The sequence below is a fragment of the Podarcis pityusensis genome, assembly GCF_964106645.2.
Source record: "Podarcis pityusensis genome assembly, chromosome: 4".
NCBI lineage: Eukaryota > Metazoa > Chordata > Lepidosauria > Squamata > Lacertidae > Podarcis > Podarcis pityusensis.
Genome location: NC_138027.1, coordinates 57,138,639 through 57,155,514, shown reverse-complemented (window position 1 = coordinate 57,155,514; position 16,876 = coordinate 57,138,639). Strand labels below are relative to the sequence as shown.

General features: G+C 42.2%; 1 protein-coding gene across 2 annotated transcripts; it reads left to right on the top strand.

Annotated features, from left to right (window-relative positions):
- Window positions 1-735: 735 nt before the first annotated feature.
- On the top strand, window positions 736-15,566 carry SIK1 (salt inducible kinase 1). 2 transcript variants are annotated; one of them, XM_081003739.1, is made up of 14 exons: window positions 736-882; window positions 1,615-1,845; window positions 2,743-2,859; window positions 5,053-5,116; window positions 5,541-5,702; window positions 6,079-6,203; window positions 6,329-6,452; window positions 7,104-7,327; window positions 7,876-8,025; window positions 8,570-8,692; window positions 9,056-9,278; window positions 10,744-11,019; window positions 11,425-11,674; window positions 12,601-15,566. In XM_081003739.1, the coding sequence occupies exons 2-14, from the start codon at window positions 1,693-1,695 to the stop codon at window positions 13,004-13,006; spliced, it is 2,397 nt and encodes a 798-aa protein (XP_080859865.1). In that variant the 5' UTR covers window positions 736-882; window positions 1,615-1,692; the 3' UTR covers window positions 13,007-15,566. The 2 variants fall into 2 exon arrangements, with proteins under 2 accessions (XP_080859865.1, XP_080859866.1); XM_081003740.1 differs by lacking the exon at window positions 736-882 and adding an exon at window positions 982-1,111.
- The last annotated feature ends 1,310 nt before the right edge of the window (window positions 15,567-16,876 follow it).

Sequence of the window (16,876 nt, the reverse complement as noted above, 5' to 3'; positions counted from 1 at the left end):
GCCTAGCCTCTCAGAGCCGCGGCCAGGTTTAATCCCTGCCTTGGGTGCCGGGGCGTGAAGCTGCCTAATCCTATTTCGGTGCACATGGATGGGGCGACACCGCCCTGCCTGCCTCGCTTTGCCGCGTCGGCCAAGAGGTTAAATCCGCCCCACTGGCGCCTACGGGGTTAATCGGGGTCTCGGGTGAGGCGGCGCACGTGCGGCCGTTAACTGCCAAGCAGCCCCGCTCTCCGGCCGCCCCTTGCACACGGTCTCGTACATTCTCACGCAGTAGAGCCCGTAGAGTTCCACGCGCCCAATCTCACACTGGGCTCCGGGGCACAAGGGGTTAACAAAGGAAAAGGGGGGAAAAAAAGAGAGAAAGGGCCTAGACTGAATTCCGGCGCCGGACGGGTTAATTGGAGGCGCTGCGGCTCCGACAGGGGGCGACCCCTGCAATGATAACAAACGGTCACGTGGTGCGGTTCGAGCGGGGAGGGCCGTTCCTCCTCCTCCTCCTCCCTCTCCCTTTCCCTCGGCGCTAACGTCACCCCACCTTCCCGATCTCCAGGGCGACGGGCCCATCTGGGCGCGCGTCAGAGCCGCCCGTCTCTTGGCAACGGCTGGATGTCTCTCTCTCCCTTCTCATTCAGCCTCGCGCTTAATCGCGCGTCGCTCTGGCGTCAAAGTGACGTCAATGGGCCTGTCTCGGTTTTCGGAGGGGGCGGAGGGAGGGCTTCCCGCGTGCTCCTCTGGCCCCGGCACACACAGAGCGCGAGGGCAGCAGGGAGAGCAGCAGCAGCAGCAGCCTGGGAGCCTGGCAGGCAGGCAGGCGGGCGCGGAGCAGGAGGCGGCGACGGCGGCAGCAGCAGTCAGCCCGCCCGCCAGCCCGCCTAGCGCAAGGTAGAGTCGGAGAGCGAGGCGCGCGGGGAGACGCTCGCAGCCGGCGCTGCGCTGACTCGGGGCGCAAGTTTTCCGAGGGGAATTTCCCGCGGCGCCTCCGCCTCGTGGCTTTCATGCTCCGTCCTCGGGGGCATTCCTGGGCTCCCCACACAGTCTGGGTAGCCTAGTCTCTCTCTCTGCCTCCCGGGACGGCGGCTGCTTTGAGGGAAGCCCTTGCTGCAGCCCCTAGGTAGCTTTTTAGTGGCGCGTTTCTGTATCTTCATATATATGTATATAGTATAGATGACGGTCGTCTTGTGAATAGTCCAGGCGAGGTTCCCAAGCTGCAAGACTCGCCAAGCCGCAGGGGATTTGCGCGGCGCTCGTCTTAACGCCCCCCAATTCCCGTCCCATTCATTGTTAGTGGAACTTGAATGGATTGGGCGCAGAAGTTAGTTTTTCAGATGATCCTGGAACGTGTTTCTTCCCTCATCCTAGACAGAACTTGCCCAGCACTTTTCTCCTACTTATTGCTAATTTTTTTAAGTTGCAAAAGTACCTTTCATTGCCTTTGTTGTGTAGTCATCTTAGGCGAGCTTTGAAAGAGTCAGTTGCGCTTTCTCCAAGTTGAAAAGTCCTCAGGACTAACTTCTGAAGTTCGAGGCAATTTGGTAGAACCTCAGTGGGGCAGATTATATATATATAATAATAATAATTCACTGAAAAATTCACTGGAACTTTGTCTTCTTGCAGGTGCAGATTCCAGTCTCGGAAGAGGAAGGTTTATGTAGACGTTTCTAAATAGCATTTGTCACCCACCAAAATCAAACCATGGTGATCATGTCAGATTATACAACTGTCCCCACCTCAAGCCACAGCCAGCAAAGGCCTCTTCGGGTCGGATTCTATGATATTGAGAGGACCTTGGGAAAAGGCAATTTTGCTGTAGTAAAACTGGCCAGACACAGAGTCACCAAAACGCAGGTGGGTGTGTTGATATTTGCTGCCTTGATCTGTATAGAAAATCAACTGTAAAGAGCTGGTAGTATTCCTCTGTGGGGCTTTCTCTTTCCACAGATAAGGACTAAACTAGGTACATTAAGAGAAACTCCCTGGAGTAGACTGTATAATAGAATGTAGTTAAAATAGCAGCAGTTTAATTTGCACATTGAAATCACTTCAAAATGAATTTGAAATATTGGTGATTAGTGCTCTCTTCATTATTTTTGTTGACATAGTTAAAACAAACTGAAGACATGGTGTCTTAGTTGATATTCCTAGGTAGTTGTCAGTTTTTGAAATAAGCTGTGTAGTGCAACTCCAGCTTACATTACCTTTCTAGAACTTTAGTGGGATATGTGATTTGGATCAAAACACTGAAAGCTTCGAAATTGTTTTATATATATATATATATAGAGAGAGAGAGAGAGAGAGAGAGGGAGTTTAATTATATATGCTGAATTTCTTAGTCAACCTATGATCTATTTTCTTGAATCTGGACTAGACAATATATTATAAAACACGGAACATCGGGAGTGATTGCCATTTTAGTTAAATTCAGTGACTGGCACTTTGATTTCTAAGTGTAGCAGTCTTTAAGCATAGTTTAAGGAGTAAGTAAGTTGAATTTAGTGACACTTCTAAGTAAACATGCTTACAATTGTGCTACATTCACTTTTACCTGTTTACAAGTCCTGTTGGTTCCAATGAAATGAATAGTCAATGAACGAGTCTTTGTGTTATTATTGCATTTGTTGATCCCCTAACTTTCTCAAATATGATTCGTTTTTCAAAACATTTTTTTATTTGTACTTGTATGTTGTGCAGTAGTATAAAACCATATTTTACAAGTGTTCTGGGTTTGTTTTCTTGAAACTATAGGTTGCAATAAAAATTATTGACAAAACACGGTTAGATTCAAGCAATTTGGAGAAAATCTATCGAGAGGTTCAGATTATGAAGCTTTTGAACCACCCCCATATTATCAAGCTGTATCAGGTAAGAGATAAGTTCTGATCACTACCTGGCTATTAGACTTATCCTTATGGCTTTGGCTGCTAATGATCTTAAAATGCACAGGCTTCCAACAGGAAATGAATTAGCATTACTTTTCTAAACAGTGCTGGAACAAAGTGACAAAGTATTTCACATCTAAATATTTAGGAAGGTTGTTATTTTGTTTTCAAAATCAATTCAAACAGTTATAAATTGTTCAAATGTGACTGTAAATCATTTGATGTGCTAGGTGTGCTGGGTAGGCATACATAACTAAAATCCCTTGTGCTTTTACACGATGAAAATACTTCTCTGCTTATAGAATTTTCAAAACCATAATCAAACCTCTACTTACAGTGCTGATTATTTGAATTACCAGTTGAAATTGGGCTTTGTCTGAGTAAATGTGTTTAGGGTCAGGAAGTTTTCTTAAAATCTTGGTTTTAGGAACTTCAAAAGCCACAGTGAAATACTATGCAATTTGTTCTAGCTCAGTTGTATTTTCAGCACATGCATTCCTTTAAAAAAGAACAAAAACTGATGTACTCTGCATCTGGTGAGCAGAATTGAATTTACAAATGCTAAACATCTTATCTAATTAGTGTTTGGTGGAAGTTCCTCTTACTCATCTTAAAGAGCACCTTATGGATTTAAGAGGAAGGTGGTGAGTGACTTTTTGTCTAAGGAAGAAGAAAATGTTAAACGTGGCTTAAGAATATAGCTGCTCTTAAGTTCAGTGTACAGTAACAATTGCCATAATATAAGATGCCTAGAAAATATCTTTGGGAAGATGAGCAAGGATAAGCTTCGCAAATATGAAAAGCAGAGCCAGTGAGAAACTTGTTTTGGTGGCAGTATTATTTTTAAAGTACACATATATGGCTCCAATATGAACTGCTGTAACACATATTTAGGTCTATTTGTCATCACTCTACCTACCTGACAGATAATTTTTATTTCCTTTCTATAAAATAGTCCAGGTCAAAATAATATTTCAGGCATTGAATATTGTTTAAATCCTCTCATTGCTGAATTAGGCTACTCAGCTGAACCAGGAAAGTGTTTTTAGAAGCTGTTTTTGTGAGGAGGAGAGGATAGTATTTCTACCTACACGTCTTTTCTGTGTTCATTTTTTGATGCACCCCTTTGGTGGAGGAGTCTGAGCTGCAGGAATTAGGTGAAATGCCAGTTTGGGGGTGGAAGGATAGTGTTGACTTAGTTTCAACAGCACTGTCTAATTTTAATCCAATTGGCCTCTTTCCCAGAACATTTTAAATGTCTTACTCTTTCCTGTCACTTCTCTCTATGTATATATATTTAAAATTTATATTTTTCATTATGTTTATATGTGGGATGAGAGCGCCTTTCTCTGCCTTTGATAGTCAAACCTCATTGCAGAATCTTAAAAAATATAGTTTCTGAAAAGACACTGATGCTGCTTTGTGGTTCTTAATCCTTTTTTGTAAGCCAGAATTTACTGAACCAGAAAGTACAGTTCTGTTTGGGAGAGCTGTCTTTGACGGATGTTTTATATTTATCATTTGATGCTGTAAAGCAGGAGAGGCAGTCTCGGGGAGCAACGTGTTAAATTTATTTTTTTGAAAGAATTTGAACCATATTTTAAAAAATGCTTTAGGTCATTTTAAACTTATTTTGCAGGCGGTAATGCCTTTTAGAAATAAATTGATACTGAAATTGCCATTCACACTTCAGTGTTGATGGATGTTGAGAAATAGCTGTGCACACAGAGGAAGCTGTTATGGATAGACAGGCACATCTAGTAACTTACTGAATGAATAAACCTACACAATACCAAGTGTGAATGGGGCGCTTGGATAGTTCTTGTTTGCTTTTTGTTCCACCTTCTGAATGTGTCGGTCACCTGCTTCCTAACAGTGAGATCATGAGTCCTGTTAACGGTCCTTAAATAACATGATACGCCTGTGTAGTTAATATACGTTAATGTAATAAATTATGGACATTGAAGGAAGAGGTGGATGCTATTGAAGTATCTCTGTATGGAAACAATATTAGGTTCATGCAGGGAAGCCTGGTCTTTTCGTTTAGCTCTTTTCTGTGGAGCAAATGCATTTGATATTCAAAGTATATTAAATATTTCAAAGGCCTGTATCTTTAATGCATTCTGGTCCCCCCCCCCCCTTCTCTCTTTCTCCTCTCCCTCTATACCCTTATTAGGTTATGGAGACAAAAGATATGCTTTACATTGTAACTGAATTTGCAAAAAATGGAGAAATGTTTGGTAAGTTCTTATCAAAGCATAGCAGTAGACACTTCCTTAGTAACTTGAATGTTGGGTGAGGAGCATGCATCTTAGCATTCGGATAAATGTGGGCTTTGTTCATCTGTAGACTTCTACAGACATAGGATTATATGGGTTACACTCTACTTCAGATAACTGTGCTTTGAACAGACAAGCATTTGTCTGGTCTAGGCTGCAAAGCCTGATATAAATGAATTCCTTAATTAGCTGAAGTCCAAATAATGGGAATTTCTTTGTGGGCGTGTTGTTTTATGAGGGTACAGAAGCTGAGGATTTCGATCCTAATTCTTAGATATCGAAAGTAAAGGTCACAACACTGAAGGAGGAAAGTCTAGTTGGGGGTCAAAGGAGAAGTTTGTCTGTGGCATTTAGTATTTGACCCTTTTGTCATTGTCTTTGGCAGATCACTTGACTTCCCATGGTCACCTGAGTGAGAGTGAAGCACGGAAGAAGTTCTGGCAGATCCTTTCAGCTGTAGAATATTGCCACAGTCATCATATAGTGCACAGAGACCTCAAAACGGAGAACCTGTTGTTAGACTCTAACATGAACATCAAGCTTGCAGGTGAGAATGGTTGCACAGATGAGGTCACTAAAAAACTTAGTAGGGCTTCATGAAATCCTTGTATGAACAACTTATTTGTGTGATGCCGCAATAGGCAGAACCTTTGTAATTCTATGTTTATGAACCTGCTGAATGGATTATATATAATACTTTGCAAAGAAGCATAGGTGCAATTTATTTATTTACTGGATTTATATAAGCTGCTCAGTGACATACTTTCTCTGAACAGCTCACAATAAATAAAAGAATAAAATCCAATACTGAAATACAAAAACAAAACAAATACATAGAGGTCCCTTGCAGTGCCCCTGCTTGCTTTAATTACAAGTGTATTTTAAAAAATATAAAGCAATATTTCATTCATCTTCCTCTACAGACTTTGGGTTTGGAAACTTCTACAAATCTGGAGAGCCTCTCTCTACGTGGTGTGGGAGCCCACCTTATGCAGCCCCTGAAGTCTTTGAAGGAAAGGAATATGAAGGTCCGCATCTTGATATATGGGTAGGTATTGCATTCTGTATTAGATTTCTGGTTGTGTATTAATTTTCCAAGATGGTGATGCTTGACAAACTTCGCTGACTGCATTTCAGGCATTCATATATTGCACTGTTTTTATTTCTTGGCAGAGCCTTGGCGTTGTGCTTTATGTCCTTGTCTGTGGCTCTCTGCCATTTGATGGACCCAATCTGCCATCTTTAAGACAAAGGGTGCTCGAAGGACGATTCCGCATTCCCTACTTCATGTCACAAGGTGTGTTTACCAATCTTTCTGGCGTTAGAAATCCACAATTCCTTTCCTGTTTTCTAGTTATTTGTCAGATTTTTAGGTTTTGAACCAGATTTTCCAGATAAAAGCTTTTGTCTTGCATAATCCTGTTTTTGGTGTTTAGATGAACCCTTTAGATCTATGTTGATAGTGAAAACATACATTTCCCAGGTAGATTTTCTTTGACATGTACAAAGGCAAATCTGTGTAGAAGAGGATGACACTCTGGCTGTAGTGGCTTATATTTTATTTAATGAAAAGGGGCATATTAAAAATTATTTTAAATTCATTCAGTCATTAAAACTAGGACATTCTGTCAAAGACTGAAATATCAACACTTTGCTACAGTTCCCCAATAACTTACATCTTGCTCATGCTGTGGAAAAAAGAACAAGTTAATTTTTCATCTTTTTCAGCATATAGACTCAAAAACAGCTTAAACTCTTTTGAGTGGTATGTGATACAATTGCAAAATAGCCATGAAGAGATAGATTTACCTTAGGTTATCAGACAGTTGTTTGGTGCTCTTTTATGGGTAAGGATAAAAAGTAGTGCCACTAGTTTAGCTTTCAGTGATGTGTCTTGCCTCTTAATATCTATATTCATGTTTCGGTTTTGTGTCTTGTCTTTCAACAGACTGTGAAATGCTGATTCGACGAATGCTGGTTGTAGATCCCACAAAACGAATCACAATTGCCCAAATAAAGCAGCACAAGTGGATGCAGGCAGACCCTTCCCTTCAGCAGCAGCAGTCTTTGTCATTCTCCATGCATAACTACAACTCTAACCTGGGTGACTACAACGAACAAGTCCTTGGGATCATGCATACTCTTGGGATTGATAGGCAGAGAACAGTTGAGGTGAGCCCTTAGCTACATGTTTGGCATCTGAGAAGCCCTTGTCCCTTATAAAATATTGGAATAGACATTGTGCTCTATAGGAAAGGGTAATATGTTTCCCATTTAGATTTCAAATTTTGAAAATGGTGCCCCATGTTGTGGTGGTGCTAAAAAGTGGTGTGTTGCTTGGTAGAATTTCTTCCACGTTATCTGGAAGCCAGGCAGGGTGCTTCTCAAATATGGCACTATAGGCACGAGACTGAATTATTAGGCTGCAGACATACCTGGCTGATAAGAGGGAAATATAGGACATATGAGACGTAACTTGAAAGCACACATGACCAAGGTTTTTTGTCTTCTGAGAATGGGCTTGTGTTGCTTCTGATAATGCACACATCCCAACCCCTCTATTTTAAATGCATCATTTTGTAGAATCCCTCTTGATTTCGGGGGCTCATTCTTCCAAGTAAACGCGTCTTGACCTTCTGACCTTTAGCGAAGAGGTGGCACTCCCCTTTTGAACCAAGCAATCTATTAACAGCTGCCTTTCTCTCTCCTGTCTCCTCTAGTCGCTACAAAACAGCAGCTACAATCATTTCGCTGCAATTTATTACCTTCTCCTGGAGCGTCTCAAGGAGTACCGAAGCAATCAGTTGTCAAATCGCCCAGTAAGCAGCCGTCAGCAAAGGCCAAGGAGCTCAGACTTCAGCAACATTGAGGTAAGATGATGCGCTGTCCTTCATAAGGTCACACCAGTTCCTCTCTGTCCTTTTAAGAAGTATATATTCTGCTGCATATTCTGCTTCTGGGGCAGTAGCTTATATTTTGTGTGACCAAGAGTGGCATTTTCCTCATGTTTCTTTTTATGCCTGAGATCAAAGGACATTTTTCAGCAGGGGATAGGAAGCGGGTGGGGAGGAGGTTTCTTGTACCCATCCTCAGTGTTGACAGGAAGCTTCAGGTTTAAAACCAAAATTCTGCAAGCACTCAGGAGGATGTAGAATGAATTATACAAGTGTAAAAACTATAGGCTGCAGGAAATCTCCGTCTGTGAAGCATTAAGCAGACAGGATCTGCATCCTGTGCAATGTCCTAACCTCTGTATTACTTGGAACTCTGTATGGATATGTATTTATTGAAGAGCAAATTAATTCATCCTTTCATATTGATCCATACCCGTGTAGCCTTTCAAGCTTAATGTATTTGTTCTAGTTACAAGAGCGGTTGGTAATGATTGTTCTCTCAATCCTTCTTTGGCTTCAGTTGCCTCAGAACAGCCTTGCCAGCGAGACCTTGAGATCATCTCTGTTCTACCAGCAGCCCCAGAATCTGATTCAGTCGCCCTTGCAGGCAGAAATGGATTGTGACATAAACAACCCATTACAGGTTGGTGCTGCTAGCGTCCTCATTTCATGTTTGATTGAAGGAAGTGTGCATGCCTGTGTTTTTGTGTGTGTGTGTGTGTGTGTGTGTGTGTGAGAGAGAGAGAGAGAGAGAGAGAGAGAGAGACCTGGGGGCAAAAAGGTCTAGGATGCATTTAAATAGCCACCCCATCCATCTTTTTATTTGTTTTGCACTCCCATGTTAAATTCATAAAACTGAATAAAAAATCCCTTGAAGGATATCATAGAGGCATAATACACAGGGTACCCAAGCAGCTATGATAATGAAGGGATCGTTGGGGAGAGGAATGTGGGGAAGCACCAAACAAGGGCACTCTATCACTTCCTGTATTTTTTGACCTTTCAGCCTATGTTCTTTCCCGTGGACCCGAACTTCAACAGTCTTTTTCGGAATCGCTCAATCTCTCCAAACAGCCTCCTGGAAACCACCATCAGTGAGGAGGTCAGGCAAGACAAAGAGCTGGAGGAGGAAATTAAAGCCTTCAACCCCATTCGCCTCCCCATCAACACAAGCCGAAGGCACACGCTGGCTGAAGTGACAACTCATTTTTATCAGTGTTCTCCACCATGTAAGTGTTTGCAAGAAGGATATACATAGAGGGTAGAAGAGTGTTTCCTTTTTGTGCTTTAAACAACATGTTGACAGACACCAAAGTTTTTTTGTGCCTCTGTTTAGTGCATTTATTCACAGTAGGCTATTTAAAACATTTGGCTTTGGAGCCAAACAGCCAAGTAACTCTCACAGGCCTATTCCAGAATGGGGCTTTTCCTTCCAGTGCACAATAAACATGTAATGGTTATTGGAAATCTGAACGACATTTACCCAAGCATGATCATCTTTGTAGAGAGAATTTCCTTTTTTAAGCATTGTAGCTGCGGTGTTTGTCAACATTTTGTCAAAATATGAGCCCCATAGCTGGGATTCCCATAGTTGGAAGATGGTGGTATGAGCACCATTGAGAATATATAATAACTCAGCAGCAGAGCTGTTGGTTCAATCCTGGAAGTCTGCAGGTAGAGCTGGGAGAGATTTGTGCTTGAAACCCTGGAGAGCAGCTGCCAGTCATTGTAGGCAATGCTACTTGACTCTGTATAAAGCCATTTCCTATTATTTTTCTTGAGACAAGCAAAACAGGCTCTTTCCCTAGCCATGCCCTCTTAAAACCTTTTAATTCCCTCTCTCTTCGTTCTCTGTTGCTCCCCAAAACAATAGAGCACTTCATGTAACCATTTAATTTAAAAGTGCAAGTCTGAACATCAGACCATAGTTTTTGTTAACTGTTTTATTTACTTTTTTTATTCTTCCCTGTTCCCATTCCCTCCCCACCCTAGTTTCTTTGGAAATTGTGTGTTTTCACTCTTTGGTACTTCAGTGGCTATGGGGTGTGTTTTTGAAGCTTAGTGAACAGTTTGCATCTCTCGCTGCATTCCATGGCTTTTGGAAGCAGGATATTTTGCCTCTGACACGGAGTTCTAGCCAGCTATGCTAGCTTCTTGGCTGGTAGGTTGATGTTGCTTTCCAGGGAGGAGAGGGAAGAGATGGCAGGGAGGTCAGTGCAGTGCAAGCACACTGGCGGGTTAACCTCCCCAGCACATCCTTCTCCCTCCTGGTAAGCTACAGAACCTGCCATGATTTGTGTGCTACCTTTACTAAACACACACCACACAAACTCACAATAGTGTCAACACTATTCCCGTACCTTCATCCTGTCCCCTGGAAAAGGCCATGTAAGCCCTAAAACCAAGATAACTATTGCAGCTGCACTTGATAGAGCAAGGATCCCCTATTGTATTATTACTTGCTTTAGCAATAAAATCACCCTACAAGACTACATTGCTGCCATAACTGGGATGGCACGCCTGCCACGTACAAAGCCTTGTGAGTTTTATACTTGTTTGCATTGTGGTCTGAGGCTTCGGTTAATGGTAGATTTTCTTTGGGTGGGGAGAGTAATCTTATTTCCAACACTCTTCTTTAACTTCTGTATCCATTTTGCAGGCGGTCTCTTCCAACCCATCTGCTTCTTTTTGTAGGTATAGTCATTTCCTCTTCCGCAAGCCCTACGGAAGGAACCAGTTCTGACAGCTGCCTCACTTCATCAGCAAATGATGGCTCTGTGGCTTTGAGCAACTGTTTGGAAGATCAGATGATGCTTGGTCACCCAGCGACAGCCAGAGTTACATCATCGTTTCCGACTTCCCATTCGGACACACCAGTATTGCAGGCTCAGGGCTGTCTGGGTGGTGCTTCTCTGTTGCCGGTCAGCTTCCAGGAAGGAAGGAGGGCATCTGATACCTCACTAACGCAAGGTAATTATTTTCTTGCTATGTAAGCAATACCAGTCCATAAACACACACAGTAGATACATCAAGTATTCGCTTTTTGTAGTTCTGTAATCAATATGCCAGACTCCTCCTTTCATCATAAGATTAGCACAGACCATCTGCACACATTTTATTTGCCCATCCCATGAAATAACCTGAAAATGCAACAGTGCAGTTTATAAGATATGGAAGTTGGGAAAAGAGGAGCTGCTTGGCAGATGAAATTGGGTTCTATTTGTCTTCTGTGGCTCTTGTACGAGGTTCCTGATTGGTGGGGAAATGAGCTGCAGCAGGTCTGTAGTAGGTGCAAGTAATGTGTGTGTCCAAAGACAATGTCAACATGTCATGCTGGTAGATTTATAACTCTCCTTCTTCTTCTTTGCTTTATAGGCTTGAAGGCGTTTAGACAGCAGCTACGGAAGAATGCTAGAGCCAAAGGTTTTCTGGGACTGAATAAAATCAAAGGGCTCGCTCGCCAGGTGTGTCAGTCCTCATCTGCTCGGGTAGCACGGAACGGCACGAGTCCTTTCCAGCATTCTCAGCAGAGTGCCTGCGTATACAGCAGCGGGGGAAATGGTGGCAGCGGCGTAAGCAGCAGAGAGAGCAGGAACCTCCTTGAAGAGGTGCTTCAGCAGCAGAGGTGAGAGAGCAGCACACTGGCTATTGTAACAGTAGCTTAGTATATATCATGACCTTGCCTTCACATTGAAAACAGACGAGCTGTTTATTTTCCACATCACTTTTGGGACATGATGTGTGATCTGATGCTAGCATCGCTAGTTCCACTTAAAGCATCAGTTTGCGATATAGGGTGCTCAGGTTTAAACATAAATGGGTTGCTTAAATGGGTTGCTCAGGTTTAAACATAAATGGGTGGGCTTAGGTTAGCCAGGGCTAACTGAAGCCCACTGCTTTCAATGGGCTTATTATTATTGTTATTGGGGGTGGGAGGAATTCCAGCTGTTGTCATAAGATTTGTTCTTAGTATTTTCAGGCATGGAAGGATTCTTTTTAGCATCTTACATTGCTTCTGCATCACACAGAGTCCTGCGCAGACATCCAAACTGTGTGCATGGTGGGGATGCAAATCACACCAGCCCCACCCCGGGTCATCCTCTTATGTACAGGGGCTATGTAGAGCCTAGTATCCACATAAGCTCAGACCACACTGAACTGTGCCTCTTGATTTTCAGATCTCCGGGTGGTGTGGGTAGGATCTGTGCATGCTGGGTTGTACACACATAGCTAAACTTGCAAACAGCATTTTGGGTGAGGCAAGCAAACCACGGAGGATGGGATGGGCTAAGCTGGCAAGATCCCCATTTCCCACCACACACATAGAGATGGAATGTCTGTGTAGGGCTGCAACCCACAAGGGAGACTCTGTACCAATGGCTTAGTCATGCAGAAGAATGTTTTCCCCCCACCAAATCTGCTGTCATGACTTGCAAAGACAAATGCTTCTAATGCCAAGGTGTGAGGGACAGAGGCTGTAATGTGAGAACAACCCCAAGGAAGCATATTAAAAATGGATAACTTCTCCACTCTCTTCTTTCTTGTATCCAGAATGCTCCAGTTACAACATCACCAGCCAGCCTGTCACCAACCTTCTCAGGTGTCCCAGTCGCACACCATCCTCATGCCTGACACTACAGGAAGCAAAGCATCCAGTTCCTTCCCCCTGTCCGAACTGCAGAGCGAGAACTCATTAGAGTTTGCCTTCCGCAACACCCAGTTTCTCCAGCCTCACCTGTTTGGAGTCAGTGTTTCTCCAGTAACTTCAGCTGCTCACCTCCTAGACACCCACCTGCACATCAGTAGCAATGTCTCCCCCATCGCCTCCATGTTTTCTCAGCAGAATGGCTTTGCTGTGCAATCTCCGAGCTATGATGCAGTTACTTTGCAGCATGGGGACTTTGAAATGGAGGACCTTACATCCACCCAGATGGGGAAGTTCGTCTTAGTCAAATAAGATTCCCCTCCCCCCTTCCTGCTTTCCAGTTCTCGTGATTCACACACCTCTCTTTTGGAAGAGTGTGCTGCTCTCGCTACGATCTGCAGATGGGTGATTTTTATTATTTTTTGCAACAGTAAAAACTCAGAAGCAATAACCTGTTTGAAATATGTGAAGAGGCCATTTGGCTTAGTAAAGCCCCAAACTTTATAGAACTAAAAGAAAAAAGCAATACTTGCGTCTTTTGGCTTCAACTGTACTTGCACTGAACAAATGTAACCAGAAACTGAAAGGAGAAAAAAAAACACTTTTTTGTTTTTGGAAGAAAAGAATGACAGGGAAGTGGGGGTGGGTGGGGAGGGCACAGGAGAACACTTTTCTGGTACTGTATTAAAGTCAGGCCAATACAGCTCTGCTGTTATGCAAGACTTTGACGGCTGTCAATGGTTGTGGTGTAGCAGGGGAAGGCTTTTCAAAGAAGGGACCAGAGCCACCCTATTCACAATATTTGTTTATGGATTTGTGAAGACGATAATTACCTCTTTTCTTAAAGACGACAAGCAAGAAAAAACCGCCACCCACAAACATAAACACAGATGCTTTTGTGTCACATTAATCGTTGATAGGGGAATAATGACAAAATTATTACGCATTATTTGTTTTTATACTCTTGTTAAAGGAACCAGTACCTCTCTTTACTTTATATTCTCCCTTACTCAAAGGTTTATACCTTAAGAGGAAACTGTGAACTTTTCTGCTTAGTCTCTCACTTGTAGCAGCTAAGGGTAGTTTGTATTCATTAGAAGCAATTAATTTGTCCTCTGGCGGTTCTGTTACCAGACTACAAATTGTGTTCCTGCCTTTCTCTCTTCCGGTGGTGGTGAGGTTCAACAGTAGGAAAATGTCTGTGCATCAATGAGGAGATGCCCATGGAATACCGCAGAGGTGATGGGAGCAGAATTGCTAAGAGGTGCTTGTGTGGGAAGGCTTTCTTTTTAAATTCTTCTTTTACCTCCCTTCCCTCTGCCACCCCTTGAAAAGCACTATCAAATGCTTTGAGGTTGCCTATGGGATGTCTCTCAGTGCTGCACACAATTAATGCCGCTGCTAATAAGATTTTTATGCATTTCGTTATCAGGGTCCAAACTGAACAGTCTCGTTGGGGAAACGTGCAATATTCAAAAGGTTGTGACAATTATACTGACAGTCAAAAGGAAATAGGATAGCACAACTTGATATTCTTCGTAAACAGTCGTTTTTTGAACAAACTAGTTTAAGTGAGATGAACAGCACAACTTCTGGGTTTTGTTGTTTTGTATACTAATAGACGAGAGGGTTGTTGTTTTTATTTTAGGCATTTTTATTTGCGGTTTTAATAATCTGTGTGTGTGCGTGCACACATATAGGACTCAGAAGACAATATACACTACTTGGCTTTTGAAATAAGCTTTTTGGAGTTCCCTGGCATTTGCTTCCTCTGACCAGAGAATGGCTTTTGTTGATACCAGTGGAAGCCTGGCAATGGATGTCACAGGGAGCAGGGAGACCACAGCGGGTCTTCCTTTGACCTAATACATAGTTGGCGGGGTAAAGAGTGTGGGAGATCAATTGTCAGTAGCAGGTGAGCAAGCTTGGCCAAAATTACCATTCAAATGTCTGAAAACAGCTTCATTCTGTCTAACACTTTTAAGGACCCATTTCTAAATGTAACACAGGGGTGCCTTCAAGTTACTACTACTGCTTCTTGCAACCTGCAGTGTTATATATGTAAAAAAAGAAAAAGAAAAAAAAGCTATTTTTTTAAATAAATAAGCCAAAGACTGTCTGTCTGTGGTGGTAGTGAGGAGGGAGATAAAGTTGTATAGATCTATCTGTGGCTTTTCAACCTCTTTATCTGTGTACAGTATCTATATTGACGTGTCTTCAGTTTGCTGCTGCTGCTTTGTGTTCTGGAATCTCCAAGGTGAAGGGAAATAACTCCGTACAACCTTCTCTCTGACTGGTGCCTTTCGGCAGAGAAAATGCCAGACTCATGCTAACTTGCAAGGCGGTTTGGTGTGTGGTTTGTAGGAGTGGCTACAAGGAGTGGGAGCAAGATCCGTCACAAAGCAGCAACGTTGCCTTCATTTTCGTAAAACGGTAGCAACATGTTATTTTATGAACTGCATTCCCCACCCCAACCATTTCTGTCTTTTTACTTTATTTTCTACCATAGATCAAGAGGCCACAAAAAACAACTTTTTGTTCTAAGCAATGACAAGCACTTTACTTCTTGAGCCCCCCGTCCCCAATTGCTATAGAAAATGCTTTGAAACTATTCTGAAGTAGAAAAAGGTCATTTTCAACATTTCAGGGTTTGTGTCTCCTTTCCCTCCCCCTTGTAGTGTTCTTGACAGTACTGTTTTGCAGACTGCAATGCAATAGATTATTTAAATACACTATGTGATTGGTTTAATTAAGATGTATAGTTTTATTTTTTATCATGACGAGATCATTTTGTTTCTTATGTTAAAGAGATGTACACCAAAATGATTAGTTGTGTTTTATTTAATATTTAAATAAACAGTTGTTGAAATAATCTGCCTTGCAATCCTTTTTTTTAAAAAAAGTGTGGGTGTTTTTTTTTAAAGATACATCTATTTGGGTTTCCCTTACAGCTGATCTTTTTGTAAAGTCTTTTATTTACATGGAAAACAGAAGGGCTCCTCAGATGTTTTCCACCCCCACACAAATATTACGGTGTTTCCTGATCGGGTGTCCTCCAGAGTGTTTTGGATTACAGCTTCCAAAACTCTGTGCTAGCTGAGGCTGATGGGAGTTATAGTCCAAAACATCTGAAAGGCGCTAAGTTGGGAAAGGCTGGTATACGGAATACATGGAAAAGGAAACAGAACCATGTTCCCTGGTCCTATCCCCAGTCTCCACACAGTCACTGGAACGTATACAAGGTCTTTCTTTTTGTGTACAATTCTATCCTCTTGAGCGCAAGCAACTAAAATTCATCTGGCACTAACAAATTTATTATGGCTTAACATTTTATGGATTTTGGGGGTCTTCATAGGGTTGCCAACTTTTGATATTAAAAATACTCATCTGCTGCTCTCCTAGGACCTTACGTAGAGCTAGTTTCACCAAGAACACCTAGAAGGTTAGGGGAGAAATTTGCAGAAACATAATGAGTCGAGATGAAAATTATATAAAGTCTGTGTCTGTGTGAAACTCAGTATAACAAAACACACCAGGTGATGCACTGGATCAAGTATAGTAATCAGTCAGTCTCTCTCTTCCTCCTACTATTGTATATAGTAAGTATTAAAGTCCAAATAAAAGGAATTATGATGTAGAAATGTCATAAAATTATATTCAGTATGGATTTCTAAAAATGGGGCAATAACTGTCACCTAATAAATTCCATAGGAAGGCCGCATAAATGCCAAATGACTTGTGATCAAATCAGTAGCACGTTAACACACAAGAAATCCACAACCAATATATGTAGAAGTACAAATTAAGTATTGTAACTTCACTCAGACCAAACACGAAAGAAGCATATTGTCGAGGAGGAATTGTTTTAAAGTTCTGCCTCTCTCACTGGTTCTCCCCTGCCCTGAATAATGGAACATCATAAGATTGTCAAAAGTCTTGGGATCTTTTGGAAATGTTGCAAATCATCCTCTTGGCTGGCCTTTGAAGCTAAGGATTAAGGTAGCAAAATGAAGGAAGTATCAGTGAACTTAAAAAAATATCTGTTCACGTATACGCAAATTCTTGAGCTGTCTCTGTAGTTTACTGGCATTTTAATCCCAGATACTGGTTACTTCCCTGAATGCAGTTTTGCTCGTAAGACCTGTCAAATAATGGCTGGTTGGCAAACCTAGATTTACCCAA

Coding starts and splice junctions, on each gene's coding strand:
- SIK1 (XM_081003739.1), top strand. CDS start 1,693: ATGGTGATCATGTCAGATTATACAACTGTCCCCACCTCAAGCCACAGC. Junction 9,279..10,743: donor TTATCAGTGTTCTCCACCAT/GTAAGTGTTTGC, acceptor TTCTTTTTGTAG/GTATAGTCATTTCCTCTTCC. Junction 11,020..11,424: donor TGATACCTCACTAACGCAAG/GTAATTATTTTC, acceptor TTTGCTTTATAG/GCTTGAAGGCGTTTAGACAG.